At 39.7% G+C, this 27,234-nt stretch overlaps 1 protein-coding gene across 1 annotated transcript in view; it reads right to left on the bottom strand.

Moving 5' to 3' along the window:
- Positions 1-16,706, bottom strand: part of rapgef1a (Rap guanine nucleotide exchange factor (GEF) 1a) — a 37,302-nt gene extending 20,596 nt beyond the window's left edge. Inside the window, exons 1-8 of the mRNA XM_030764632.1 lie at positions 16,679-16,706; positions 7,580-7,725; positions 7,261-7,439; positions 6,832-6,988; positions 5,794-5,882; positions 5,356-5,511; positions 2,142-2,262; positions 1,821-2,001 (exon numbers count right to left, since the gene is read on the bottom strand). Of these exons, the coding sequence (XP_030620492.1) occupies positions 1,821-2,001; positions 2,142-2,262; positions 5,356-5,511; positions 5,794-5,882; positions 6,832-6,988; positions 7,261-7,439; positions 7,580-7,725; positions 16,679-16,706 (1,057 nt within the window). The remainder of the gene's footprint in view (positions 1-1,820; positions 2,002-2,141; positions 2,263-5,355; positions 5,512-5,793; positions 5,883-6,831; positions 6,989-7,260; positions 7,440-7,579; positions 7,726-16,678) is intronic.
- Positions 16,707-27,234: the final 10,528 nt, after the last annotated feature.

The following is a 27,234-nucleotide window of genomic DNA, read 5'->3' as shown; positions in this document are numbered from 1 at the left end:
TCAAGATTTGTACCATGACCGTGAGAGGATTTGAGCAGTACAACCCTGAAGTGTCCAGTTCCTGCTGTGGAGTGGAAAAATCATTTGCTGTCTTTGATCCTGTCTGAGATCCTGCAGAGACTTTTCTCAGTGTGCCAGCTTTGACATGGTCACTTGGCTCTACATGGTCGATAAACGCTACAACATTACCCGTGTCGGCCTGAGTTACATGATGATCACATGCATACAGAACATTAAAATCACAAAAGGTTTGGAGGCATGCTGGGCCTTTCCGGAACACTCTGTCAGTACTCAGATAAAGGGCCCAGGTACTTCATTGAATTTCCTGTCATTTTTCACCTTTCAATAACTCTGTCATTTTTTTTTTTTTTTTAATTTTTAAACAAAGTATTTTGGTTATTCAGGTCTCCATATCACATTTGACTAAATGTTTGCTAAATTGTATCACATGTTTTTTCTTCACAATGAATAAAAAACTGCACACTCTGCGTTCTGGAGGTTCAGCGTTTTAGCATTGTATTAGGTAAATCAACATTACGGATGATATGACTATTTAGAGTGTTAGTGAATTAGATTGTTAGATTAGATTAGATTGTGCTTGGGAAACGAGCACTAATGACAGTGTGACTATTTCGTGCGTTAGCAAAAGTAGCAGGCTAGGTCAATGAACAGTAACGACAAACGGATTATTTGGTGCATTACTGAACACAGTGTGGATAACAGGACTACTCAGTATTGTAGTGAACATGTTGGGCGGGTGACATGTCTGGTGTGATAAAGTGACTAATACAACTCAATGATCCCCAACACTACATGCAGAAAGTAAAAATTTAACACCGGAAAGTATACCGACAGCTAGTACATTTATTATTTCTACAGTTCATATTTTGCCTCTCTTGGAAGTCCCCCTGGATAAAAGCGTCTGCTATATGAATATATGTAATGAACCATCAACTCATAAATTACAATTACAGCTCTTGGACTGAACTGATTTCATGACGAAACCCTCGGATCAACTGTAATGTATTGCTAGTGGTGGACCCACTGGTCCTGTGTATAACAATATTTGCAGATGTGTACAGAAAAGGTGTATGTGCATTGATTTAATATTAGAATCTTCATTACATTAATCTTCATTTCAAGTTCATACTTTATTAGTTGTTTACAAACACCTACTAAGGGACAGGTGTGATATTTGCTTGTATTTTTCTCACCTACGAAAAAGCACTCTTCAGCACACAAGCAGCATTTTGCAACGTAAAAGTTTAGAAGATTTTTTTTGTTGATGTTGTTTCTGCTTCTTGTTACAGATATGCCAACTGAGTGTTAGAGGCACACGGAGAGTTGGAAGGTTGCTAAGCACATGAGGAAGAATCATTTGGAAGCAATATAATATTGGTCTTTACTGGTTGGTTGTGGATGGGGTGGGGGACTAAGCTAGCTAAGAATACTTTACTGTGTAATATGGCATTTACTGTACAATTACTAGTTTTCTTATGCTGCTAGATTCTATCCAGCATGTTTACTAGATTTGGGACAGGAAGCTGTAATTTACAGAAACACTAGGTTATTGTCTTGCTTTTGGAGTGAAGATGAGCTAGATAGTTAGCTACCAACTGTTTCGAACAGGTCAACATGAACACCTGAGCAAACTGTAGTTGGTTGCTGTGTTTGGTCGGATTACAGAAATAACTGTTGTCATTATTGGTGAAGCATTGGGATCAGCAAACAGAACTGATATCAGAACATACACAAACAGAATCCTAACAGTAACTTTTCGTTTTGATACATGTGTACACTAAAATGTGCATATATCTTACCTAGCGTCTCACAGCTTGTGTTGCGAGAGCACTGGCCGCTGTCCTGTTCCAAAGACGCCAGCTGCTCATCAGACTTGCTAAGTTTACCCATACTGCTGCAGGGGGACAGTCGCGGAGACTCCCCTCCATATGAGTGGCTCCCACCAGAAAATCGTCTCTGCAGGGAATCCGATTCGTACTCCTGGAGGATTAGCATCAAGCAACATCAACTACAAGTCTAAATCAATAACCTACTACAGAGTGTAATGGGCAAACCCAGTCAACACCAAAGTTATATTCAACTATCCTTGCAAGCAACATCCAAAAACATGATACATATACCTGTCTGCTAATTGGGACTGGAAGACTAGATCCACTTGTGGTGCGACTCATTGGAGCAACGACTGCAATCCTGGTGGGAGAATGGCCTGACTGGCGTTTCTTTGGAGGAAGAGCTGGGGGACTGGAGAGAGGGCAGAAGTTACACATCAAACGCAGGCCATTTGGCCACATTAAGACAGGTCGTATAAAATAACTAACCACTAAACCTCACCAGAGAACAAAACTGTCCAGTCAATGAATATGGGCCAGATTAAGCTGTTTAACTTGCTGGGAGACTCACCCCATACTAGTGTACAATACTGCGTTGTATCACTGCCGTCAATCATATGTCAATCATTATCTGTTGTAGTTAGATTAATATCGAACCTGTTCCACCACTCAATGCCAATTTCAACATAATTTTCATATATTTCAATCACAATATCCTGTGGAGGCTGTGGAGTTTAGCGCCTAGTTTATTTTCCCTTTCCATTATCATTACATAACTAACTCATTTTTTCTTCTTTTTGCCGCATTTCCTGCTTTCCCTTTCTCTGTTATTCCTTTTTTCCTTTCCAGGTCCAATTAATCAATTTAGAACACTTGGAAACAGAGAGACCCTGAGATACAGGCTAATGAACGACTGCCCATCACACATTTTAACACAAATATTAAATCCACATGCGTGATATTTAGAATGGTTGCGAATAACACCACTAAAATGACATTTCACTGTATCTTCAGGTCCTTCTGCTGGACATTCATGTGAAATTACTTACACGGATGTAAAATGTTCATGCTCAACAAACTGTATTCCACACAAATGTTTCTAAAATGAAATATCACATGCTATCTATTTGTCAAAGGACTTCTTTTTTTTTTCTACAGCACTGGTGCATTAAATCTCTCTCAGAATCCGGTACTTCCCTGATGGAGTCATAAATTTGACACAACTGCTTCTTAAGATTGAAAAACTCTCCAACAAATGTGACTGCAGCTTGCTAGCTAGCATTAGTCTGCTAGCTAATGTTGACAACATGCAAATCAGCAGTTTCTGCATGGACTGTTCCAGAACATATTAGGATACACAACAAATCGGAAATATGATTTTCCCATTTGGAGCTCCGAGTTTCAGAGTAATCCTTATATGGTTCTGAGAGTTGCAACTATGGAAATCCCACGTAACTTCGACATACCATTAAATCATCGACTTTGACGTAGCACATTTTCTAAGATAATCCTTGGTCTTGTGGCACCAGCAGAGTCATTTGCCTTAGTAAACTGGTCTTCCATGCCTCCCTCCACACAGCCACTACCTCGGCCTCCCCAAACCCCTACAGGAGAACTATCACTCATTTCCACCAGGCGTCAACCAACCATAATATCCTCAACTCCTTCTTCTCTTTATGTAGGCAGGCTTGCTTCAAATATCTCTCCCTCTCCCCTTGCCCAGCTCTCCCAGTTTGGTAGCTCAACTGATGTTAATGACCAGCAGGAATATGGATGCCCCTCGTTCAATTCAGTGCCATGTCTTACAGATGGATTCCGCACCAAACATGTCAGTTATGAATCTCGTACTCTCTACCTCCACCGACACAATGAACTATGGGAGCTATTACAATTCATCCATCTATCTATGCATGATGAATTAAAACAGCTTTCGGGGGGTTGGTGGTCCACACAGTCACCATTGTAAGTGTATGAGTCTAGAAACACGTGTGCATGCAGACTCTGGGGTCATGGTCAAAGAAGATAATGTGTGTGACAAGAGTGTGGAATTGCAGCAGCATTCCCAGCATTCCAGCTGTGGAATGCATCTGTAGCCACAGACGATGAGAGACATATGTTCTCCATTCTGTACCATCAGAGCAAAGCAGGGGAAAACACAGTCAGTCAAAACAGCTTTTGTCTCTTGCTTCAGTGCATGGTCCACGCAGCCATTGCAATAATGCCATCACATTTTCTAGAATTCTTTAATTTTTTGAAAATTTTGAAAAGTACTCTAAAGAAAACACTTGAGAAGAACTTTTTTAATGTGTTGTATCAAAGTCATGTATTATTGATGACAAATTTTAGAGCTAACTTTTGGCTCTATCTTGTTTAGCTGTTAAGCTTTGAAGAGCGAGCGAAGAGGAATGTGGGTGCAGAAATATTTATGCACAAAAGTGCACATTCTATAAAAACAAAATTTGTTAGTCTCTCTTTTGGTAATCGCTGCAAATTCATAAAAGCTTCTCTCTCTCTTCGTTATTCTCACTTAAATTAAAACAGAGTGTGGGCACTGCAAAGACGATTTCTCAGAAAAAGCGTGCATGTGAGGCAGTTCGCCAGAGGAAGTTTTATCACGTATTCAGCTACACCCTTCAAAGACCTGCATTTTCAAAGCGGCACTATTTATAACGCTCCGGTTCACACCTTCTTTTTTAGACTTCTTGTAAACAATTCAAGAGTGAGACCTTTGGAGGCCAGCCGCTGATCGCTTAAACAAAGAACAATGTTTAGAAAATAGGAAAGTTCAATAGGACGCTATCATAGTCATCTCAGTGGCTGCTACAGACTACAGACTGACAGCCACTCTAAAAAAGGACTCATTACTGTGTACAACTTAGACAGAAAGAGAACTCTGACACAGAGACAGAGCCCTGAGACAGAGACAGAGAGAGCTCTGAGTCAGAGTTAGAGAGTGAAAGAGAGACACCCCTGGCACAGAGAGACAACTCTGAGACAGAGAGAAGAATTTCCCTGTTGGGAGAATTTCCCCTCTGTATTTAACCCATCCTATATACACACTAGAGGCAAAGGGCAGCCGCATGCAGCATCCGGGGGACAAACTCTAGCTCTTTTGCCGGTGCCTTGGTCAAGGGCACAGACAGGAGTATTAACCCTAACATACATGCCTCTTTCCCTCTTTGATGGTGGGAGGAAACCGGAGCACCACGCAAACACAGGGAGAACATGCAAACTCCAAACACAAAGAACATGGCACGGTCAGGATTTGAACCCAGAACTTTCTTGCTGTGAGACAACAGTGCTAACAATGCTCATTCTGAACAATTCCTAAAATAACATTATTTTCAAACCTATAAAGCAACACAGCTTTCCCAAAACGTACTACTAACATGAATTCTTTTTCTTTTCATTTGTTTTTACTAGAGAAGCAGACTGACAGTTCATCTCCTGGGATTTAATGTTAGGAAGGATAACAAGAAAGATACACATCTTTAAGCATACTTACCAGTGTTCAGGTACTTTCAGACCCGGGAGGGGGGGTTTAGGAGGGGCTACCTCTTCATCCGCTGTATCAGTGGACAGTTCTGTGGACTGTCCCTCTGTGACTGAGGTACTGCTCACACTCTCTTTGTCCTTCTCAACGACAGATGGCTCTGTACCGCTGCGGACATAGGGCAGTGACATAGCGAGATTTAGGAGTTTTGTTTTGACAGAGAGGTGGAGAAATGGACAGGTTTACATGTTCCTGCCTTTCATTAATCATTGCTCCAAAAAAGTTCATTATATTTCTGTTCTGTATATTTCAGCTATTTTAAGTTCACTTTCAAATTATAAATACTTAATAAAGTGTCTTTTTCTTCAATGATCAGAGTGACAGTAACACATGCAGAAAGGCTAAGGGTTCATCAGCACATGTGATCCAGATGTCCTGTGTGAGACTAACCTGTCAGTTCCAGGGGCAGGTGGTACAGTTTTCACAGGCGACGAGGGAGATGGGTGCTCTTGTTTCTCCATTGTCACTTTCACAAGCTCCTATAACACACCAGGAAAAAGGACATTAGTGTCTTTTTGATTTTATTTCACTACATATCACAACTGGCGAACCATGCAAACTCAACAGTTAGGTCAGTCACCACGTGGCAGGAGAGGTGAGATGAACTCTCAAAACCTGGTATGTTATTTCATTCCAAAAAAGGGACAGAATGTAAGGTGAACAATGTGAAAGACTTGATTACTCCTCCATAATTAATCTCCCCAGTTGGCAAAAAACTGGGTGCAGTGTGCAAGACTAACTTAAAAAAAATAAAAATGTAATCTAAATAAGAGATACTGTCTACAGAACCAAAGCAGGAATTGTTCTCTTTAAAATGATAAACACAAAATAATAATAATAATAATAATAATAATAATAATAATAAAAGCATTTTTGTACGTATTAGGTTCTTTCTTCCAAAAAGCTAGTAGAACATGTTGCTTTTTTCAGCCTTTCTCTGATATCTGGCGGTGGCTAAAAACACACTGTGTGGAGGATGGAGCAGCCTAAAGGCAAATAAGAGTCATAGATGTGTTCCAGGCATTAAAGCCCTAGGCTAGTATAAGAGACAGGGCTCTTTATCAGAGTGCGGAAGTTGTCTCAATAAATTGTCAACAATGACAAATCTCATATCTTTGCCCTCCTTTCTCAGTCAAAGGCTGAGATGTCTGTCATACAGGACTGAAAGCACAACTGAAACTGGTTATATGGGCATACATCACCAACATAAAAAACTAATTAGCCAGCAAGGCTAATTGAAGAAGAAACTAAACTGAAGCTAAACTGAGACGGAAATGAAATTTGAAAATTGAATGTAGAAACTCAGGGAAAAAGAAAAAACTTTAATAAGTACTAATTGAGCAAATGTCTTTCAATAAGATAAGAAACTCAGTTAATTAGTAAGTTTATACTTTTGAGATAAGATGGATGACCTAATTTAAATATTACCTTTACACCATCAAGCACAGCTTTAATCACGGTGGTGACTGTTACTATGGTTTCCTTGTCCTCCAGGTTAATCCCAGCAAGCATCACCTGATCTGACCAACGTATGAGGTTGGCCAAACTCTGATAGACGCGGCTGAGACAGGATGTCACCGTCGTACTGGGAAAAGATGGACAGGCAGATACAAAACGTTATGAACCATAACTATTAAGCAGGGAACACCGTGTTTAGACACATCTGTGATTGGCATTACATAAATGTTACTGATGCACAGGTTAAAACAGATCAGCAAGAGAGAGAAAATTTATGTGCAATATAAGGAGAATAAGAGCATTTTGTAACTGAGTGCATTTTGCATCATTTGGGCAAACCCCAAGGAAAAACTGAAAATTAATATTAAAGATGCATGAATAAAACATGGGGCGTCTTACCTGTGCTGTATCCTTGGATCCACCTGTACCAGAGGCAGGATGGCCTCCAAAACTTTACTTGCAGAACCCGGTAACATTTCTAGAACCTTCTTGTCCACTACCATCTTGTCAATAATAGTTTTGAAGTAACGCAAGGCACTGACAACATCTTTCTCATACTCTTCTAGTCGACTGAGAGTCTGTAGAGACAGAAGAGACCACAGACAGTATGAAACCAGTGAAACTGACCCCTCCATAAGGAACCGAATGCATCAGACGATCACTGCAGAGCTTCAAAAAAACCAAACCAAAACAAAACAAAACAAAAAAAAAAACTCACCTTAGGCTCATGTTTTTCAACGGTCTTGACACTTTGTTCTGTCTGTGGTTTCGAAGTTTTCTTTGAAGGTGTCCTCTTGATTTTGGGGGAATGGAACTTGTCCATTAACTTCATGGTGAAGGATGACAAGTGAGAGCGCTGGGAATCTGAGGGAGGAAGATACAGCTTTTTAATGATCCTATGAGAGAACTCCTCCCTGCTGATGAACTGAGAAACAGGATCAGATCTGAACTGTAGAGCTATTCTGATGACTGATCTACACATGAGTTTAATTCACACATACAACAGACATATAACCAAAAACAAAATGTAAAATTACAAAAAAAACCCAAAACAAACAAAAAAGAAAAAAACAACACAACTATATCAGTAAATGGTCTCTTTTCTGGCAACTAAATAAAAGTAAAGGTGGTATAATATGAGAGCACCACGCATCAGTCCTAATTAGAGCTCCTACACTTTCTCACAAAAACACACATCTCATTAGCCCCACTACCTCATGATCCTTCTTGTTAAATACCTGTTGCCTAATTACCTTAATGCCTAACAGATAACAGCTTTCAAAAGCTGGACAAGACAAATGCCATTCTTATAACCAGCCCGCAGTGCTACAAGCACCTTTGTTCCAACCTGCTTTCAGTTGCAGTGTATCAGGCCTAAATCCCTCCGAAAAGTCAACAAGGCACGGGTGTGCAAATATAAATTTCCAGCAAGGCTGCACGGAAACATGGTAGTCATATAGGAACAAACAGGCCAGTGCTCTTTTGTCTACAGTGAGTCAATACACTGGCTTCTGCAGTGTTTAAAGCTACAGTCAAATGCCAGATATGAACTGGGTACACTAGTCCTGCCCTGCTTCTGTCTTACAGTAAGAGAGTCTGGGCAGGTTTGGCCAACCGTACTGCCGTAGTGATCAGCATGTTTCTGCAAGATCCCCAAAATGCAATTAGGAATATCCCTCCTCTCCAGTGTCTAATGGGAATGTGTTTGCTTAAAAAAATGATAGAGAGATAAAAGTCTTAGTATGAAGTAAAATGTTAAAAGACAATGGGTTGGTCACAGAGGGACCTAACATTTTAGTTGCCCCCCCCCCCAAAAAAAAAACACTATCATACACACACGATACACACACGCACATCTCAGTAAAAATCTTTCTGAACATGCTCTTATATACATAAAGTAAATCCGCAGGAACCAAAAATGTGCTTTGCATTGCAGAAGACTCAGTTGTACAATCTGTGGGTTTCTCACTGTAGGTGGATTTTTTTTGGGGGGGGGGGGCAACTCCCTAACCATCCAAAATGTGGTGGAAAATGGCGCTGAGTTTAACACCTCCTCCAGAAAAATTTAGCATTCTTCTCTTTCCCTGCTGCATGTCATTTTGTTGGTTTCTATTCTTGTAAAAAAAAAAAATTTTAAAAAATATGGCAATGGAAATTTTCAGTAATCATCTTACAGGTTTTCATTTCGCTGTTCTGTTTGGTGGTTTGCTCTCTACTAATGATCATCAATTCTCATGTAGCCTAAATCTGACACTGAACAATCCACATTTCTTAAAATTTCAAACTTGACACTTTTCCAAGAGAATTAATATCTGCAGAAGTCTTTAAGGCTAAGTAAGTCTTAGAGAAACACAGTATATGTTTACTGTTTACCATTTAAACTCCTTACTAGATAAAACATTAAAACATAAATAGATAAGTAATTAAACTGTTATCTTCACTATATTTTTAAATCTATGTTTATGGACATTTTGTATCATGTATTGATACAAAAAATATAGTTAGCCACACACAATAAATATATTCTAATATCTGAAATTTACTGTAAGACAGGGACTGCAGAGATAAAGCAAAAAGGGCTGAAAATTAGTCAGTCAGTCCATGAGACTGGTACAGTTTTTCAACTGAGTTTCACAACTAGTTGTGAAAACAAAGAAGCAACAGTCCAAAAAGAGGCGAAAACCATATTTTCTGTTGCCATGTGAGGAAGTCTAGCTACCTCTAAGACATAGCCATAGTTAAAAAAGACACACGTTATTTTCTATTCCTCAAAGTATATACACATTGTCATCTTCATTATTTACCCTGCAATATTTTTTATGTAGCCAGTTATACGAATGTTAAGCCAGTTATACAAATGGAAATCCATAACACTGGGCAGTTTCCACCATGGAACTGCTAGCTTCATAGGGTGTGACGTCATTTGAACTAAATGGCAACTAACTGACATGGTGCTGCACCAACCACTGCTTAGAGGTAGCCACGTTTTTCTGCGGTAAATTAAAAACTGTCAGTAGCTGTTGAACTTGCATTCCCTGGTTATTTTTGTTGTCTACTTTACGGACACGGAGTGTTATTTTAAAGCATGCAACTTTATTGTCCTGAAGGTGTCCCAAAAACAGATTTTACATTGTTCTGTACACAATTTTCATCAGCCCTGGGACCTGAGGATGGCATTAGTCTGGCACCTTGCTACCTCATTAGCAAGAAAGGGTTATAAAAGCAGTAATACGAGTCTGAGAGTAAGAAGTATCACTCAGGTTGTGACCTGGTACCCTTTTTCCACAGCCCTTGGTGAGCTATTGAAAGAAATTTCAGAAAACTGAAACTGTCATCTATACCTGTACTTCTTGCTCTGAATCTGCTTTCTTTTTAGATTCTTAGCATGACAGAAGATCATAGCAGTTCGAAAGGTGCTGGTGTGGCGCCGTGGACAAGAGGCAAGCCCACCACCACAGAAAAATGGGTTTAATTCCCTGTAGCTGTACTTCAGGCCTGGCCAGATGTCCATACGGACACAATCTGCAGCGTTTGTGGGATCACCTACCCATAGCTGCAACAAAACCACCCACTGGTTGGCTGAGGTACTACGTTAGTGGTCCACAAATCCAGGGAGCACAGCATAATAATAATAATAATAATACATTTTATTTGTAGAGCGCTTTTCATGATACTCAAAGTCGCTTGACAAGCATAAAATAATCAGTAAAAGAACATAATCATAAAAAAAAAAAAAAAAAAAAAAAGCATGAACCTCTGCATATATTACTGCTTCTGGAAAAAGTTCTCCACAGTTTGGTAAAAAGAAGCAGCGCTGGAATCCATATGTATCAGGGAAAACATGTGGAAATCTGCACCTTTCCCAGCTGGCGTTGGGGTTTCAGGCACAAAGAACATATATACAAGGGATGTAGCAACTACCAAATATGGACAAACAGTGGACAAAATGCAAAAAATTAAAATGGGCCCAAAAAAAATTAGCCAGTAGCCAACCCCATGGAATGCAATCAGGCCTGATTCAAATTCTGACACTAAACTAATGGATTCAGATGCATCTCCAAATAGAAAGTCTTTGATGAAACCATGGTCAATAATAATAGTCACAGGCCTTTCATCCACATTTTCACTTCTGTGAGTGACTTGACAGTAGGCATGAAGCAAAATCAATGTTCACTGTCATGGCACATCGCCCATATTGCTAAAGTCGGGGCAATACGAAGAGGGGAATGTGGTCAGTGTTTCAAAGTTGGATTAACCACTTTCACAACTACCAGACAAACAGTAGACAGAAATGGGTTATTCTAAAGAAAATCTAACAGTGTGTCCGTTGTGGCTGCTGTCCTTTACCCAAACTCTCAAAAGACACTACAGCCTGCAAGAATGTGAGGCAGCTGGTTGAGAATGCTAGGGCTCCTCTTAGCTACTTCAGCAACTTTCAACAGCGAGTAAAACAGGATTCCGTTTCTCATCAAAAAAAAATAAAAAATTTGCCAAGGGACTTTACGGCAGAGAAGGTTTTGAGGGTTTCCCCCCTTGCTGCTTTGCAAGTTTAGAAAGTACAAACATGAAGAACGAAACTGACTCATCACTGAAATACACAAAACCACTGTTCCAAGTCACAAACCAGATGCTATGTGCCACCTTAAGGCATGTAACCCCCAATAGTAGGTCAAAGAGCAACACACAGGAAAGTCAACACATCAACAGGTTGGGCATTTTCATTATACACTTAAAGGTGTCTTTAAAGATACACTGTGGAGTTCACAACCAAAAGACGAAAATGTCAATCCTGTTGCACCAACTTCACACTTCACCCCATGACTCAAGGCATCATGACTGATTAAGCTCTTACTCCTGCAGCGATGCAGCACAGTAGTCTGGGTGAGAGAGGAGACGGCGAGACGACTGGGCCCTGAGGACGTCTGCAGGTCCCACAGTCACGTTTCTATGCTCAGCTTTATTTTAAGAAGCAGAGCTCTTGTGGGCACATGACACATTTATGTACATAGCTGCTCTACAGCAATACAAAGACTGAGAGAGAGATTGAGAGAGAGAGAGAGAGAGAGAGAGAGAGAGAGAAAGATAGAGAAGACAACTTCACTGGTGCAGCTGGTACATTACACCAAATGAATGCACATATTTCAAGACTTTGGCTATATCTGAAAGTTTCTTTTTAATGAGACTTCACAAGAAAGGTAAATTCTCTGGTATCTGGTCTAAATCCATAAGTCTGTTAAAAATGGGGTAAAATTTGTGATGTTGCGATAGTCATTCATTGAGAATTGGCATTATTCTGACATATGAACCACGGCTGATCCCTTTGTGTAATTTATCATTTGCAGTGTTACAGAGTGCAACACACTATTAGTGTAATACCTGTTTAAAAATTTCCGGAATGCCCTAGCACCATGCACCATGTAGTTACCACCAAATCAAACAAATATAAAACTATATAAAACATTACGCTTCAAGTACATCTGATGGGCAGTAAATTCTCTCACTTTTCATTCAGCGGAAAGAAGAGCTGCAGTTTAAGGGGTATTTCCTCTGATCACCGGCCGTTCACTCAGAGCACTGTATGTGACCTGATGTCCATTCATTTTCACGAAAAATGAAATGAAATTAAACAAAATAGTCTTTGTTTTAACGCCAGAAAATCCCTTTAGATTGAGCTAGACCATAATGTATAGTGTTGTGTTTCTGAGTGCTCTGTGTCTTCTCAGGATTTTTCTTTTCTTCTGAGAAAAACCTGATATAATCTTTTTTTCCGGTTTAGTGAGCTATGCATTACAAACCAAACAATTTTCTATTGGTCAAAGATATTGAGATATAATTTTCAAATGAGCAACTGAATATGATGAAAAACAAACAGTGTTATTACACCAACACAGAGTTTCTTAAGCACACATATACTATTGCTTATTTTACAAATTAAAGCTTTAATGCTCTAAAAAGTATCTGAAAAGATGACAAAAACAGTTTCTTATTTTTCTTAGAGTTATATCTATGGTAAATGAGACAACTGAAACTATTCAACAAAGATAACCCTGGGGTTTACCTTAGCTACAGTCACTAAATCTCTTTGTTCAATAAAATTCCTACCTAATGTTAATATCAAGAACTTGCAAGCTAGCTTTGCATGGTTCAGTGATAGTTACCTTGTTAGCTAAATAATCAGTCTTGATCATGTCAAACTGAAGTGTTCTGGATTTCTAGATCGGTTTTATTGCAGTATCTTTCTTTAACAGAGGGAGGACAGAAGATGCCAAGGTACATGTGCAGGGGCAAGAGGAATTTTCAGGTAGTCAGTCTGCACGCCAGTTAACTGCAGATTTAATTACGTGATGCCGTTTATGAGACATGATAACAATCCTAAAATCTCTTTCCCACAAATGTATGGATTCACATAGTGCAACCCACACGCTTACACCACCACCACAAGTAGCCTAACACAAGAGGAAACACCGAAGTTACACTCAAAACTAAGAGTAAGCACCTTTGGGTAGGGTATGAATTCAGCTTAAGCAGAGAGTCTACCTTTAAACAAGATATCACTAACACACTAAACATAATTACTCTCCTATACTGAACTTTGAGATGATGATGGACTCCACTTCCCAAACAATCACATGTGAATGTCAAGAAAACACTGTAACTTATTGACTTTACCAAAAACAAGAACAAGAAGAGGAAGCGTTAAAAATCTGGCAATATCGGTTCCAACGGTTCTCTTGCAAATATATTCACATGAAGTGCTACAGACTTCTGCATACAGCACCCAACGCAACTGAGAAGAATCAGCTGCCACAGAAATGAGCAGGTCTTACTATAACACAAAACACATGGATACAAATATAGTCTCTACACTTTCAGTTTTCATTTTCTGCAAGAATGAGCTGAGTGGTGAAAGATGATAGTTCTGGAATGGGTTCAAAAATAGACTTTTCCCCCCCTGTTTTCTGCTGCAATGCCAATTACATGCAAAAGCACCAAGCCTACGTATGTAAAGATGCTTCTGAAACGGCTGGGCAAAAAAAAAAAAAAAAAAAGGTCAAACTCATCATTTTAACCCAGATAATTGACACTGACAGACAAAACTGTTCTAAACATCCTGTGTCCTCCTATCTACTACCAGCACACGCCACTAAATGAGGAACATGGTAACTGTGCCTTTCACTTAAAATGGGGAAGTACTGTAGGCTGTCAAAAAAAAAGAGTTTTGGTTTCAAACAAGCAAGCACTGGTCACAGTAAACACAATCTAGATCTCCCTAATCGGACTGGCCAACAGCCCTTAAATCTTTTCGATACACCTTAACCATGAGTTGGTAATTTCAAAGTGAAGGAAATTAAGTTTAAAGTCCGCTCTTACAATGATACTCTGATGCTACACCCTTTCACGAGCACAGGTGGTATATTTCATAATCTGGCTTATTGCATAAGCACTCTCATATACTATCGTCATTACTCCGCACCTCTTTGCCTTTGCTCCTGAGAACTAATGTATGACTCAAAAGACATAAACTGTATGGACAGACTAGAGTATGTGTGTGTGCAGGGTGGACTGAAAATAAAAGCAGCCACTTTTACGTGTGAAGAACTAAGTTTCTGTGTGAGTTCAGAGAAATGTGGTGCGGTAATGTGAACCCTGAAAGTCACACTGATCCCACAGTACTCTTCTAATGAGTGTCAACAAATTGCTTTCACATTTAAAAACAAAATACTGCTAGACAGAGTCTGAGAAACAAATAAGAACAAGTATCAGGATTCACCTTAATCTATGGGTGCTAGTGTATAGTTATACTTTTTTTGCAGTTGAATATTTATTATAATGTCAGTTATAAAATATCTGTTGTAAATGTGCTGAAATGTTCAAACAGGCTTTAACAGTGTATAAGTGAGACCATATTTGTGCCTAAGGCCCTAACCACATCCTGTTCCACTTAGGAACCAATAATCTGTAACATCATCAAAGATCTAACTCGACAAGCTCTTTTAAAGCAGACAAACAGAGTGACCACAGTGTTCCTTAATATACCACACTCTGCAGTGAACATTTACAATATTGGAGTGAGCACTGGTGACCCGACTTAAAATCCTGGTTTCAGGTGCCCAGGATATTAACAATGAAACCAAATTCACCCATTCATTCATTCATTCATTCATTTATCCATCCATTCATTTATTCACTCACTGTCCTTTTAAAATTTTTGCCAAAACACCAGCCGCCACCTCCAAAATATTGGCCTCTGGCAAACAGGACTGTGGCTTGAGCCCTGAGAAAGCAAGGAGCATGTTTACTGCGGCACAGTACCATGACATACTGTCAATTAATTAGAGGGAGAAACCTTAAAATCTGGCACATCAGGTAATAACTAGTGGCATTATTCCAGAACTATCTTGACAAGAGCAGCCCTAAAAGCTTGAACAGCATACCAATACCAAAGAGAAGAGGACTTTAGTACTCTTTCTACTTCATGCTTACCACTTGTGAACACCTGGAAAAGACACTTTTGAGACAACAGACTCCACAGTTAAATGAGGTTTACTGCATTGACAAATTCCCGATAAAAATACCCCTTTTGAAGATAACTACTGCAAAAATCATTACTGTTGAGAATGCAGTATGTTATATCTCATGGGGGCAAAATCCATCCATGTTGAGTCTTTTCACATCAACGAATTGCACCTTCTCTCTAGAAAGCTGGCTATAAACGCCCCACTCCTGCGGTGGAGAGCCTTGAATATGACTGCACTCACAGTTTCTATAATAAAAGCTGTCTGAAGAGGGATATCCACTTCAACAGGCAATCGGTTCAGACTAACGAGTTAGTAGATACCGTATAGGCTGATTGTTTGATTTATATGTGGTGCAGGTACACGAATGATTCTCTCGAGAACAGATCACTTGCAGGTGTATTGAAAGATACGGATAACTTAACAGAAGAGAAGAGAGTTCGCTGACAGTAATCCTTTCTAACTACGATGAATTACAACGGAGGATCTCAACGTTACTCTCCTTTGTCAGGTGCATCAACTGTGCATCTTAATACATCTGCCTCCCATTAAGTCAGAGAGATAGTTAGGCGCTAGCACTTCGGGGCGTAGGAGAGTGCTTCACGTTTGCTAGCTAAGACACTTCAGCCATTTACATTGTATAATTAAAGCTGCTAAGCCAAACCCGTTTAACCCAACATAACAGAACTGATACGGGATGGTCCTCGCCTACTTTCAAGCAGCTAACGTGACTGGCTGGCTAGCTAGCAAGGTACAATCAAATGTAGTCTATTTGTTGACAGTCAAAAAAACTAACCTCATGAGTATCTTCCTAGCAGCAGTTCAAGTGAATTTTCTTCAAGAATAGACACCGTTATGATCTACCATAGTTATTACGAATCTGATTAAAAGCTCATACATACACATCCTTACCCACTGCAATGTAACCCAAAATAATCCATTTATCTTCACTGTTTTAGCATAGCTGAATTAGCTACTTTAGCGAATCTTGCCAATGGGTAGGATAGCTGGGCTGACTTGTGTCTATATATTTGGATGGATGAATCGTTCACTAACATGAGTAACGTTAATGCAAATAGCATTTATGAAACTGCGGTTATAAACAAGGAATAACACACATTAATTTGTATGCATAATTTAACTGTTAATGTGGATATGTACAGAATACAAATTACCATGCGGCCTTGAATCACAACACTACACTAGCTAATGAGCTAACCCGGAGTAGCTAACGTGAGTTAGCTTTCTGTAAGAGCTATATACAAAGATCTGTCCAGCGTAAACTGAAGTGCCGTTCTTACCTTGCTTACTGTCAATTTTCCCCGACATTTTCAAGACAGATATGGGCTATATTGTTTAAATAAATCCAAGATGGTCCGCCCTCCCTGTTTTCCCCGTTATTCCAGCATCCTAACCTAAACGTAAACGGGTCTGTCTGACAACTATTGTAGCGCCGCAAACTCAACCACCTCATCTGGACGCTATGTTGAATGAGCCTAGAACTACACAGATTTTGAAATCTGTGTCAGCATCTCCTCCATGCGGTTGGTATGAAGAATGAAATCGCTCCCACAGAAAACTATAGCCTCCGGACACGGATTTCATTGCTCGTCACAGTTTTTGTTCTTGGAAAGCAAGGTATCTTTACATGTTGATTTGACGCCGTGGGCGAGACTATGAAGACTGATATTAGGAAAAGACGCAGTGTGAAAGTACGTCTGACCATCAGATAAAAGTGCTATGTGTAAACTATAGATTCTTTGGCAAAGTGTTGAAGTACAAAAAGAGTAATAATTTTTCATTTGTCAGATAAATGCCGATTTGCCTTTGGAAAGCTATGTTTTAGCAGACCGACGCTACATGATTCTACTTTATAGTCAATCGAGCCTGAGAAATCTGTGGTTTTACGGTGCCATATTCATTAAAAAGTATTAAAGCGTACTCAAGAGAACAATAAACAAACAGACAAATAAAACAAACAAACACCCCCCCCCCCCCCCCCCCCCCCCCCATTCACGCATACCAACACTCTATAACAGCATTAACAAAGCATCTTGTCCATGCCAAAGAACTACCCCCAGAAACAGATGTGTTCTTCTTATTCCAAATAATGTACTGTAAGGTTGAGGTCAAACATTTGCGTTAGTCACCACAATGCTCGTTGTCTTTTTAGCACGTGCGTTCGAGCCCTAGTGGAAATTCCAGTTGAAAATCCAGTAGCTAGTCTATTGGGATGAACTGGTCTCAAATGACCTCTAGAGGTTAGGACCGTAAAACTCTCTGAATATATTGAATATATGTTTTATACAACTTCTCCTAACAATGTGGTAATTCAGCCCTCACAGATCTGTACTATACGTACTTTTAAAACGCAATCCTTGACTGAAGGTTTGTTTCATTGCATACATATAGAATGCAAAGGTAGGGGCCTCTCTGGAAAAAGAGGAGAGGCTTAAATCAAAGGGTCTATTCCTATCACATTTGGCCACTAGATGATGCTCTTTTTCCATTGCATCAACATTCCGAAACGTACGAGGTACTAAATCGGTTTCATAAAGCATTCATATTCAGCACAAACCCATTAGACTATTTTGGTGGTATCTTTTAGCAGCTTCAACTTACTTCAGGATGTAACCCCCCCCCCCCCCCAAAAAAAAAACCCCTAAACAACAACAAAAAAAAACCCTACATATTTTACGACGTAATCCATATTCTGCATTCTGACGAGAAAAGACAATTTAAATACTTTTAGTTGAAACGTGTAGATTACAACTGTCCACCTTCTGTTTCCATGTCTAATGTACAGTACGGATGAACAGATCAGCCACTGCTGATCATCTTATTGGGGATGATATTTTTGTTCATCATGTGCAAAGTGAAAATCTTGGCGAACAAAATTAATGTAAAATGTCTCAGTTGAGGGTTATGGTAGCTTTTCATATTAGAAATAGATTTTGCATTCATATCTGAGCGTTGTGAAGAATAAATACATATGTATAAGCAATGGCGTTTAATCCTGGGTCAAAGACCACTCAAAAATGAGTCACAAGGTTACCCAGTCAATATTCTAAGACAGAGGGTAAAAATACTAAATCCTAGGTAATCTGGTGATAAAGACCAGGTTATAACTGGTGACTGAAAAATCAACTGCAATAATTTCTACAAGCACTTCAACTTGAATTCATAGCATGTTCATGTTGAACTGATTAAGACTGACCAAGTTTTCTTGTGTCTGTGGTCTCTTCTGTCTTAGATATACCTAGAAATTGTCCCCTACATAATAGTCTCTGCATTTTTTGCTTATAATTAAATATATGTTATATATTATAATTAAAATGATAGAAAACATTTTAAAATAAAATTGTGTTCAGTTGCTTAACATCTTCAGGCAGACTGCAGGAGCTGTCTGTGTACATTTCAACCTAATCCATCTACTGTAAGCAATTCCACATACAAATATATTTCCCTGTGAGCGATCATTAAACCTTAGTTTTACTGCATTTGCCAGGAGCTCTTGAGTTGTTTACAGGAGCAGTTGCATTCTGTGTTTTCCATTGCTTTGATAGACTTTATGGAGCCACTGGAGTAATTTTCAAACCAGTTCACACAGAACAGCATAATCAATACATGAAAAAAGCCTATCAGGTGAGCATAATCTTACATTTTTTTAAAAGAAAATATTGTGTCAATTACATTTTATACAGTGGAAACAAATTTTTAGATCTTGTTTGCTGACAGGAATGTTTTGTCTGTGCTGACTGTTCTGTTTGCTTTGTGAATGTTTTGCCTGCACTGACTGTTCTGTTTGCTTTGTGAATGGTTTAGAATACTGCATGAATGCTTTCAAAGACATGATCAAAGCAATTAAGGAAATATTAAATGTAACAGCAACTTCACATACTCTGCATAGCATGGCAATTCATAAAACAGAGTGTTCCAGTCCTGAATGTGGAAATGCATTCACAGCATTTCTGTCCTATGTTCTTTGATGTACTTGCATGTTTGCATCTTTACTTTACCATGTGAAACATCACACTATACAGTGGGGAAAAAAAAGATTCAGTTTGCTGATCACCAAGTTGAAGTCAAATTGTTTTGTATACATATTCTTAATCTTAAATCAAATAACATAATTTTGACACAGGTTCCATTCAGTTAGTCCCTCACTATCTAATACAAAGGCAAGGTGGTTTCTCTGTCTATAATGATTGCATTACTACCCTTTACAGCAGCAGTGAAGTAGTATTAATAGAGATGGTTACAGCCTACCTTTTATTTTACTAAGAATTTCTGAAGGGTAAAGCATAGAAAATGTGTCCTTTTAAGCTTGTTAATAGTAGAGCTCACTGGAGGACAACAGCTGTTTTAAGTGTGACGGTGAAACATGATCCATGTCCTCTAAGACATTTTCTGTTGGACCTATAACATACTAAAGCTAATCTCTTGTTATTTCTTTCTGTTCATTTGTTCCTTGTATGTGTAAATAGTTGATAAATGTTATAGTACCTCGTTCATTACAATATAAACTGAGTGCTCATATCAGTGGACCCATAAGACCTGGGATTGTAGTAGGTGATGTTTTTTCACTTTTCAGTTGTTCAGTGTTGGTGATTGCATACCCAGTCACTTATTGTTTTTAGTTAAAAGGACTGGAACCCTTCTTTTTTGTAGGGATTTTATTTTGTTCTCCATAAAACCAAGACATTGTCATGTGAAAATCTTGGGTTTGACTTTCTGAACACTGGGACTGGCGTGCCTGGCAGTGATGATCATACCGCAGTCAAGGTCATTTAGATTAATCGTTTTTCCCACTCCAACATTCAAACAATATCTAAATCCCTTAAGGCATCTCTGCATACTTGATATAGCAAGTTACAAGAATGTAACTCACTGTCTGTGCAGGTCCATTTTCTTAAACAGGTTGTTACACTGGATGTTGAACAGCACACAAGCAGAAAACTATATTGTCAGCTCCCACAGTGCCTTGTGACCATGCTAAGTTTGGCTGTTTAACAATTCTGTGTTGCTGTTATTTGTTCTAGTTTTAAACTTTAGGACAACTAAACTACACTGTGTGCACACCCTCTGCTGATACCCCTTGGGAATGGCACAGTGAACGGCGGAGGACTCGACAGCAGAGAATGTCACTGTCACCATAACTAAGTGGGCTTGTTATGGCTGAGACGAGAACAGCCTCCCCCAGAGACCACCTGAGACCCTGGCCTGACGTCCACCTTCTACACTCTGGCACTAGGCCCTGGCAGCCATATGAGGCAACTGGATGTGCACCACAATGGTTGGAGTAAAGTGACAACAGCAGCAAAGCTTCTGCTTTTTACACAGCTACCCTCATCACCAATGAGAAACTTAATTGGAGTGGTGCCTTGTAGGAGCTAAGGACCCTCCTGAAGAACAAGCTCTCTGAATTCTAAGGCTGCACAGTTGCTTTCACAATTCATTGTTATTTCTGACACCACAATCATTTGGTCTTCTACAGTGGAAACTAAGATTTAACTTTCATTTGGACATGGGATTTTAATGTTGAAGATACCATATGTTAACATATTTCTCTCCTATACTCATCTGTTTTCACTATTTAATTAAACACCATGTGCTCCTGCATAAACATCAATCAATTCACTGGATAGCAAGCTGCAATAACCCATTGTTAGACATTGCAATAATGTAATATTATATAATACAACATAACAATATTAACAGCAATTACATATTGGCAGTATAGCAACATGCAAAACATGCCAACCTTTAATTTTTTAAGATTAACTCTTTCTCTCCAGTGTTAGAAGGCCATTAAGATTTACAATTGCAAGCTCGCCATGCAAATGTTGGATTTATTTCTTGTCACATCTGTAATAAAAATCCATTTGCCCATCATATCAGTAGGTCTTTCAATGTTGCCTAAAGCATTTTCTTACATTACCGATCACATGGAAGTTAAGAAGTATTGTAACTAGACTTGACTAAGAAATTAGAGAAAATTTTACAGATGAACTTAAGAAAAAAAATCACATGACCCAGAACTAGGACCCATTTTGGACTGTACTTGCTGGTGAGGTTGGGGGCTATTCTCTGCTTTTTGCTGTCTGGGGGGAGGGACCCCTACTCTGCAAGGCTCCAACAGTTGGACATAAGTATAGCAGAAGAGCAGAAGTGAGATGGCCAAGATGGCAGGAGAGAGCAGAAAAACAATCCCTTTGCAGTAACGACCACAAACGTGAGACATGCAGAAAGGTATTGCACTTATCCCCTGCTCAACTCTGATGATTTACTGGATGACACAGCAAGGTCCAAACAGATTAGCTTCTGGGATTTGCTTGGATAATAGCAGGTGGAACTGGCTCCTGAGGTGAAGTCAAAGACAACATTCAGACTGGATCAAGGACCATAGCAGTTCACAGTTATGCTGTGCAATACTTGGGCCACCTGGGGTAGTTCATGGAGCTTTCCCTGGCCTATGTACCATGGAAGCAGTTTGTGTTCTACCTACTAGTGTTGCACAGGGTTAAGTTCCTGGGGTGTTCAGTAGGGTTCTGAGGTCTTAACCTTTGACTCTGACAAGGTAAGGACAGTGCATTGCTGTCCCATACTACAGATTTCAGGACAGCTGATACATCAAGAACCTTGCCCAGATCGTTGCTCCTCAGTACTATCTTGCCATGCAACCTTGGGAGGACCCCCAAAAGGTAAGCCACCTTCTCTGTCCTCAAGACAGTTTTGGCTGTGGTACTTGTGTTGGCCTATATTGACTCCAAGGGGCCAACCACCCATTGGAGACAGAAAAGTGAGCGACAAAGGACTTGGTCTGGAGGGCTCCGATGAAGAGTGGATCATTGCATATTACAGCCAAAGCCTCCACCACCCAGAGAGGAACTGCTGTGTGAAACGATAGGAGTTCCTTTCTGTGGTGCCCTCCCTTTACCATTTCCCAGACTTAGGTGATTTTCTGCCTAAGGACTGATCAAACCTTGATCAGTTGGCTTCGCAACTTCAAACAGCCAGAGGGCTAGGTGGTGAGATGGATCAAGACACAACAGGATCATTAGTTTAAGGTTCAAAACAGGATATGGTATCCACATAGCAATACAGATACTCTATCTCACTAGCGTAGCAAGCCTGACAACTGCAGGAACCATTACAGGCTGAAGGAATGGGTTTAGCACTTTGACAAAATTTTTACTGTCCCTAGAGAGGGTGGTGGGAACAGCAGATTGTTGAACATCAACTCCTGAGAGTTCCTGGAGGAGCAGGAAGCAGATCAATATGTGGCTGGCCATCCTGGACTAAGCCCTACTACTCCCAATGGAACTTCTTGGTTCTGTGGGTGGAAGCCCATCCTAACCTTCAAGCACTAGCATGACTGGGGAAGACCTCTATCCATGGTCCAGTAGGGAAACGAACTGCCTACAAGGAGTCCCAGTGGTGCACCCCTGAGGTCTGATATTTGGGAGACAGGGATATATTTTTCCATACCTGTCATTCATGTTACTGCAGGACCTCTTGTGCACTCCACATTTGGCCTCCGGGATTAAACACACTCATGCATCAGTTCCAAAATGAAAACCATTTCCTTTAAATTGGCATTTAGTTTAAATGCTGCTCAGCCACTTGCTGCTCCTGCGGCCTCCTTCATGTTATCCATGGCCATTGTCGATAGGGATTCTGGGTACTGTGGGCATTTGCAGTTCAAGATGTTTGTCACAGCTTCTGAACTTCTTTTTTCTGTTTCCCTTGCAGAATCATCTTTGCATCTTATCAAAAGTGTACCAGATTGCAGCAGGGCTTTAACCATCAACCTTTATCTCCTTCTCATACCTCATATGGACAATCATACAAGACATTACAGCATACTCACGTAAGTACATTTCCCCCTTGCACTTGCATATTAGTAGCTGTCCACTAGTGCTTGTCACTAAAATCACGTTCTATTTACAGGGCAAGCATGCAGGAAGCGAATAGAGCAGATTACCATGTCCACAATTAGATAATTACCGGTTTATAAATATTTACAATCACAAGGGTGAAACACAACTTACGGTATTTTACTATTTTAAGTTTAGATAGCAATGATTTAAGCTTTTTTTTTAGGTCATAGCAATGAAGAAAAAATTAGCCCCGGACAAGCATGTAATCTAATCCTGAAAAGGGCTTTCTGTTTTGTGTTCTGTAAGTGCTGATGAAATATAATTGTCCTTACAGCCATCCAGTGCACTCTTACTAGCTCATTTTATTCATTATCAAAGACAAAATTTACATTCCAGTGAGATAAAGATAGGAAGGGAGAGAAAGCGAGAGAGAGAGAGAGAATGTGTGCGTGTGTGTGTGTATGTGTGTGTCCATGCGCGCGTGTGTGAGCGTTAAGAATTCATGAAAAGCAGTGTAAGCGAAAGCATTACTTTTCCATTATCTGTTTTCATGTGCAGGAGAATGTACAGTGCACAAACAGACTCTCTGATGGTTTGTTGCCTGTAGAAATACACAGTTCAAGGGTCATATGAAATAGTGTTCAATGTAACTCTGTTGGACAAAGATGCACAGGTGAATAATGCAAGCCCAAAATGAGATATCAGAAGTTGTAATTAACATAACCTTAGAAACATAAAAATAATGAAGTAGCCATTTTTTGAAAGAGTGACAAATTACACATCTCTGGGTCAGTTTCAAATCCTGCCCAGGCAACAGGGGATGGGTTTAGCAGAAAAACACACAGGATAGAAACATGAACAAAACAAACAAACAAACAAAAAACAGTTTTCTGAGCATCACATTCATTCAATCCCACAATGAAGTGTTACTAATTTAAAGAGATGGCAGTTTCTGTTACTTATTAGAAACAATTTGATGTAGTATAATGAGAAACTGTCCTTAACCACATTTTGAAAGACAGACTAGATGGCTGTGCTCAAAGGTTGTCTCTGCAGAGGGACTATGTCTGTCAAAGCAAACAGACAGCTGGCCCAAACCACTCATCCATCAGCTGCTGCCACTGCCACTTTGCACACCCTGATAACAAGGGAATTAACAACAAGCCTAGAGATCAATACATTATTTAAGAGGCAGCATGCAGATTTGTGATGAAAATTAATGAGAGACCACCCCTCCCCCTCCATCTCTCTCTCTCTCTCTCTCTCTCTCTCTTGCTCTCCCATCTCCACCCTACCTCCCCCTGTTCTCCCTCGCTATTTCCTCTCTCTAACAGAGATTGCTGACAAATTCTGTGGAAAATGTAAAAACACCCCCCAGGTCCGAGAGATGCTCCTCCATCAATTATTGATACAGGCCTTGACAAGTTCTCCATGAAAGACCAAAGGGAGTGTATGCCTGTGTGTTTGGGAGCATTTAATTTCAGCCTCCTGTCAATTAGGTCACTGTCTTTTCTTCTGGGTGACCAGCATGGGCCTTCTTCACATTTCCAGCTTCAAAATTTTCCAGATTTCTCTCTGTGGATTTGTTTCACCAGTGTTTAAGTGAACTGACAGATAGCTAAGTGTTTCATTCTCAAACAAAATAAATATGTCATGATATTGGCCAAAATGTGTTACTTGTCAAAGTATTTTGAAATTTCAGTTTTACTAACACAAACCAATCCAGAATGAAAGACAATTAAAAAAGTAAAGCAAATTCCTTTATTGAAGAGAATATGCTAAAAACATCAAAAGTACACCTGAACTCAGGTCTTGTCACAAAAATGAAGTTGGACTTCAATACTTGCCTCCCATTTAACCAGCATCATACCTACTCAAGCATCACATAAGAACATTGAAGGAGAATGCGTCTTGCCCTTTGCACCACTTATTACAGGTGTGAAGAACCAAAAAATAGATTAAGAATATATATATATATATATATAAAAATATATATTTAGAAAACACATCTGTTGGGTCTGTAGGAATTTCTGGCTATTTCCACAGCTAGTCAGGGCCAAAAATCCTTAAGGTCCTTCCCTGATGTTAACATTCTTTATTAAATGTAATCCTGTACTTATTCACTCAGTTTTGCCCCAGAAGACATGTGTTCACTTTTAAGGTAAACCATCGACCTACTGCTGCTGCAATGGAACGAAAAAAGGGAATGAAATATAGACCATCTTACTCGTCCATGATCAATTAATTATTGCAAGTTTTGAATAACACCTGAGAGTACTCTAAAATAGAATCAATACTCTGAAAGAAAAAAAATCCCACAGTACTGCATATATATTTATATATATGTGTGTGTGCGTGCGTGTGTCTGTGTGTGTGTTCATTTTTATCTCTGCCTTATTTAAACTTTATCTTATTCATCTTATCCCGAAGATGAACAGAAGGAAATTCCACATTCTTCCATACAACACAGTAACCCTGCAAGAAGCCCTGAAGGGCCTCCATACCTCTGCAGTGTAGCTCACATTCAACAAACTGTTCTGTGTCTGATCTGAGATATCCCCTTCAGTCTAACCTCATCTCTTTAAATGTACCTGCATGGAGTGAGCATAACGAAACATATAATCTGTTGTCACAGTTCCCATCACCACATAAAAGCATCACGTAATCTTTAACTTAGGCCAATGACACTGTAGAGGTCATGGTCCTAAATGGGGTTTTTCCCTGGAGGTGTTGGAAAGATGAAAGAACGTGTGCTTACAGAGAGCTCAAACGGGATTTGATGGGGAAAGGCAGAGCAGGTCCTTTGGTAGTGGGGGCGAAAGATGGAAGCGATCTGACAGGGGCAGCCAAGTAGCAGTTTCAAAGAGCAGCTCATTTAGAGGGAGACATGTGGAGCAAGCACGGAGGCATGGTGTTCAAAGGCGCCTCTTTAACTTTCTTGCTCCTGATAAATTGAGGATAATGAAGACCACTGAGAACAGTGCACATAGGCCTATTATCTCTGTGCCATCCGAATGCAAGACTGCATCTAAACCTGTAAAAAAAAAAAACACATATGACCACATCGAATGGAGCTAATGATTAAATTGTCCTCTGCTTCACAGGAACGGGTAATATGGGGGAATGGTTCTTACCTGTTATTGATTGTATCAGTCCATTTATTGCATTTTGTTTTTCTCTATTTGATTTTTGTGATTTATTATTGCATGCTGTGCTTTTCTCTGCTTTGGAGAGGTTGTTTTAAGGTAATGATTGTGTTTCCAAGTTTATTCTGTTGCTTTTTGCTGTTTGCTTTGTTGAGTTTATACCCGTGACTGTTTATTGATGATGGAAGGGCTAATTCAGACTCAATAGAATTACACTGGCCGCCACCCCCGCACCAGTAGAAAAATGCAGCTTTGAGGAATCTATCAGCAGTAACTGTGAGCAAATGTAGGCAGTTTTTCTGTCCTAATCATTGGGTGTTTAAGGAGCATTTACAGGGGAGAACACTTCCTGCCCTCTCTCTCTTTTGGCCTCAGCTGCAGGATAAGATGCTCCTCTCATTCTAAGCCCTTCAGAGTCATCGTTTGGAAGATCATCTGTGGAGATGACTCCATTCTCTGAGTACTGGGATCCACACCAGTCTGTTCCCAGTTTATTGACAAATGTTTGGGGTACTGTGGATGATTTAGAGTGGGGAACCTGTGGAGAGTAAGTACAAAGAGAGTAACTCAAGTCACAGTATTGCAGTGTTGGACACACAGGCTTTTTCATGGCATTTATTCCAACATGCACTTCAGTAAACCGGGTGGGTTGTTTGTTGTAGTGTTGCGACCCAACATTTACTAACATTGGCCAGACTACTACATTAAACACTAGGATAATGTCATATTATATCTTCAATTTTTTTTGTGTGTGTGTGTTGCATTTCACTTTGAAAATAGTTATTTGTTTTTTAACAAATGGGCTGAAACTTTGCAACTCTGACGCAA

The sequence above is a fragment of the Chanos chanos genome, chromosome 1 (assembly GCF_902362185.1).
Source record: "Chanos chanos chromosome 1, fChaCha1.1, whole genome shotgun sequence".
NCBI classification, from domain to species: Eukaryota; Metazoa; Chordata; class Actinopteri; order Gonorynchiformes; family Chanidae; genus Chanos; species Chanos chanos.
This window is presented reverse-complemented; position numbering and strand designations above follow the sequence as displayed.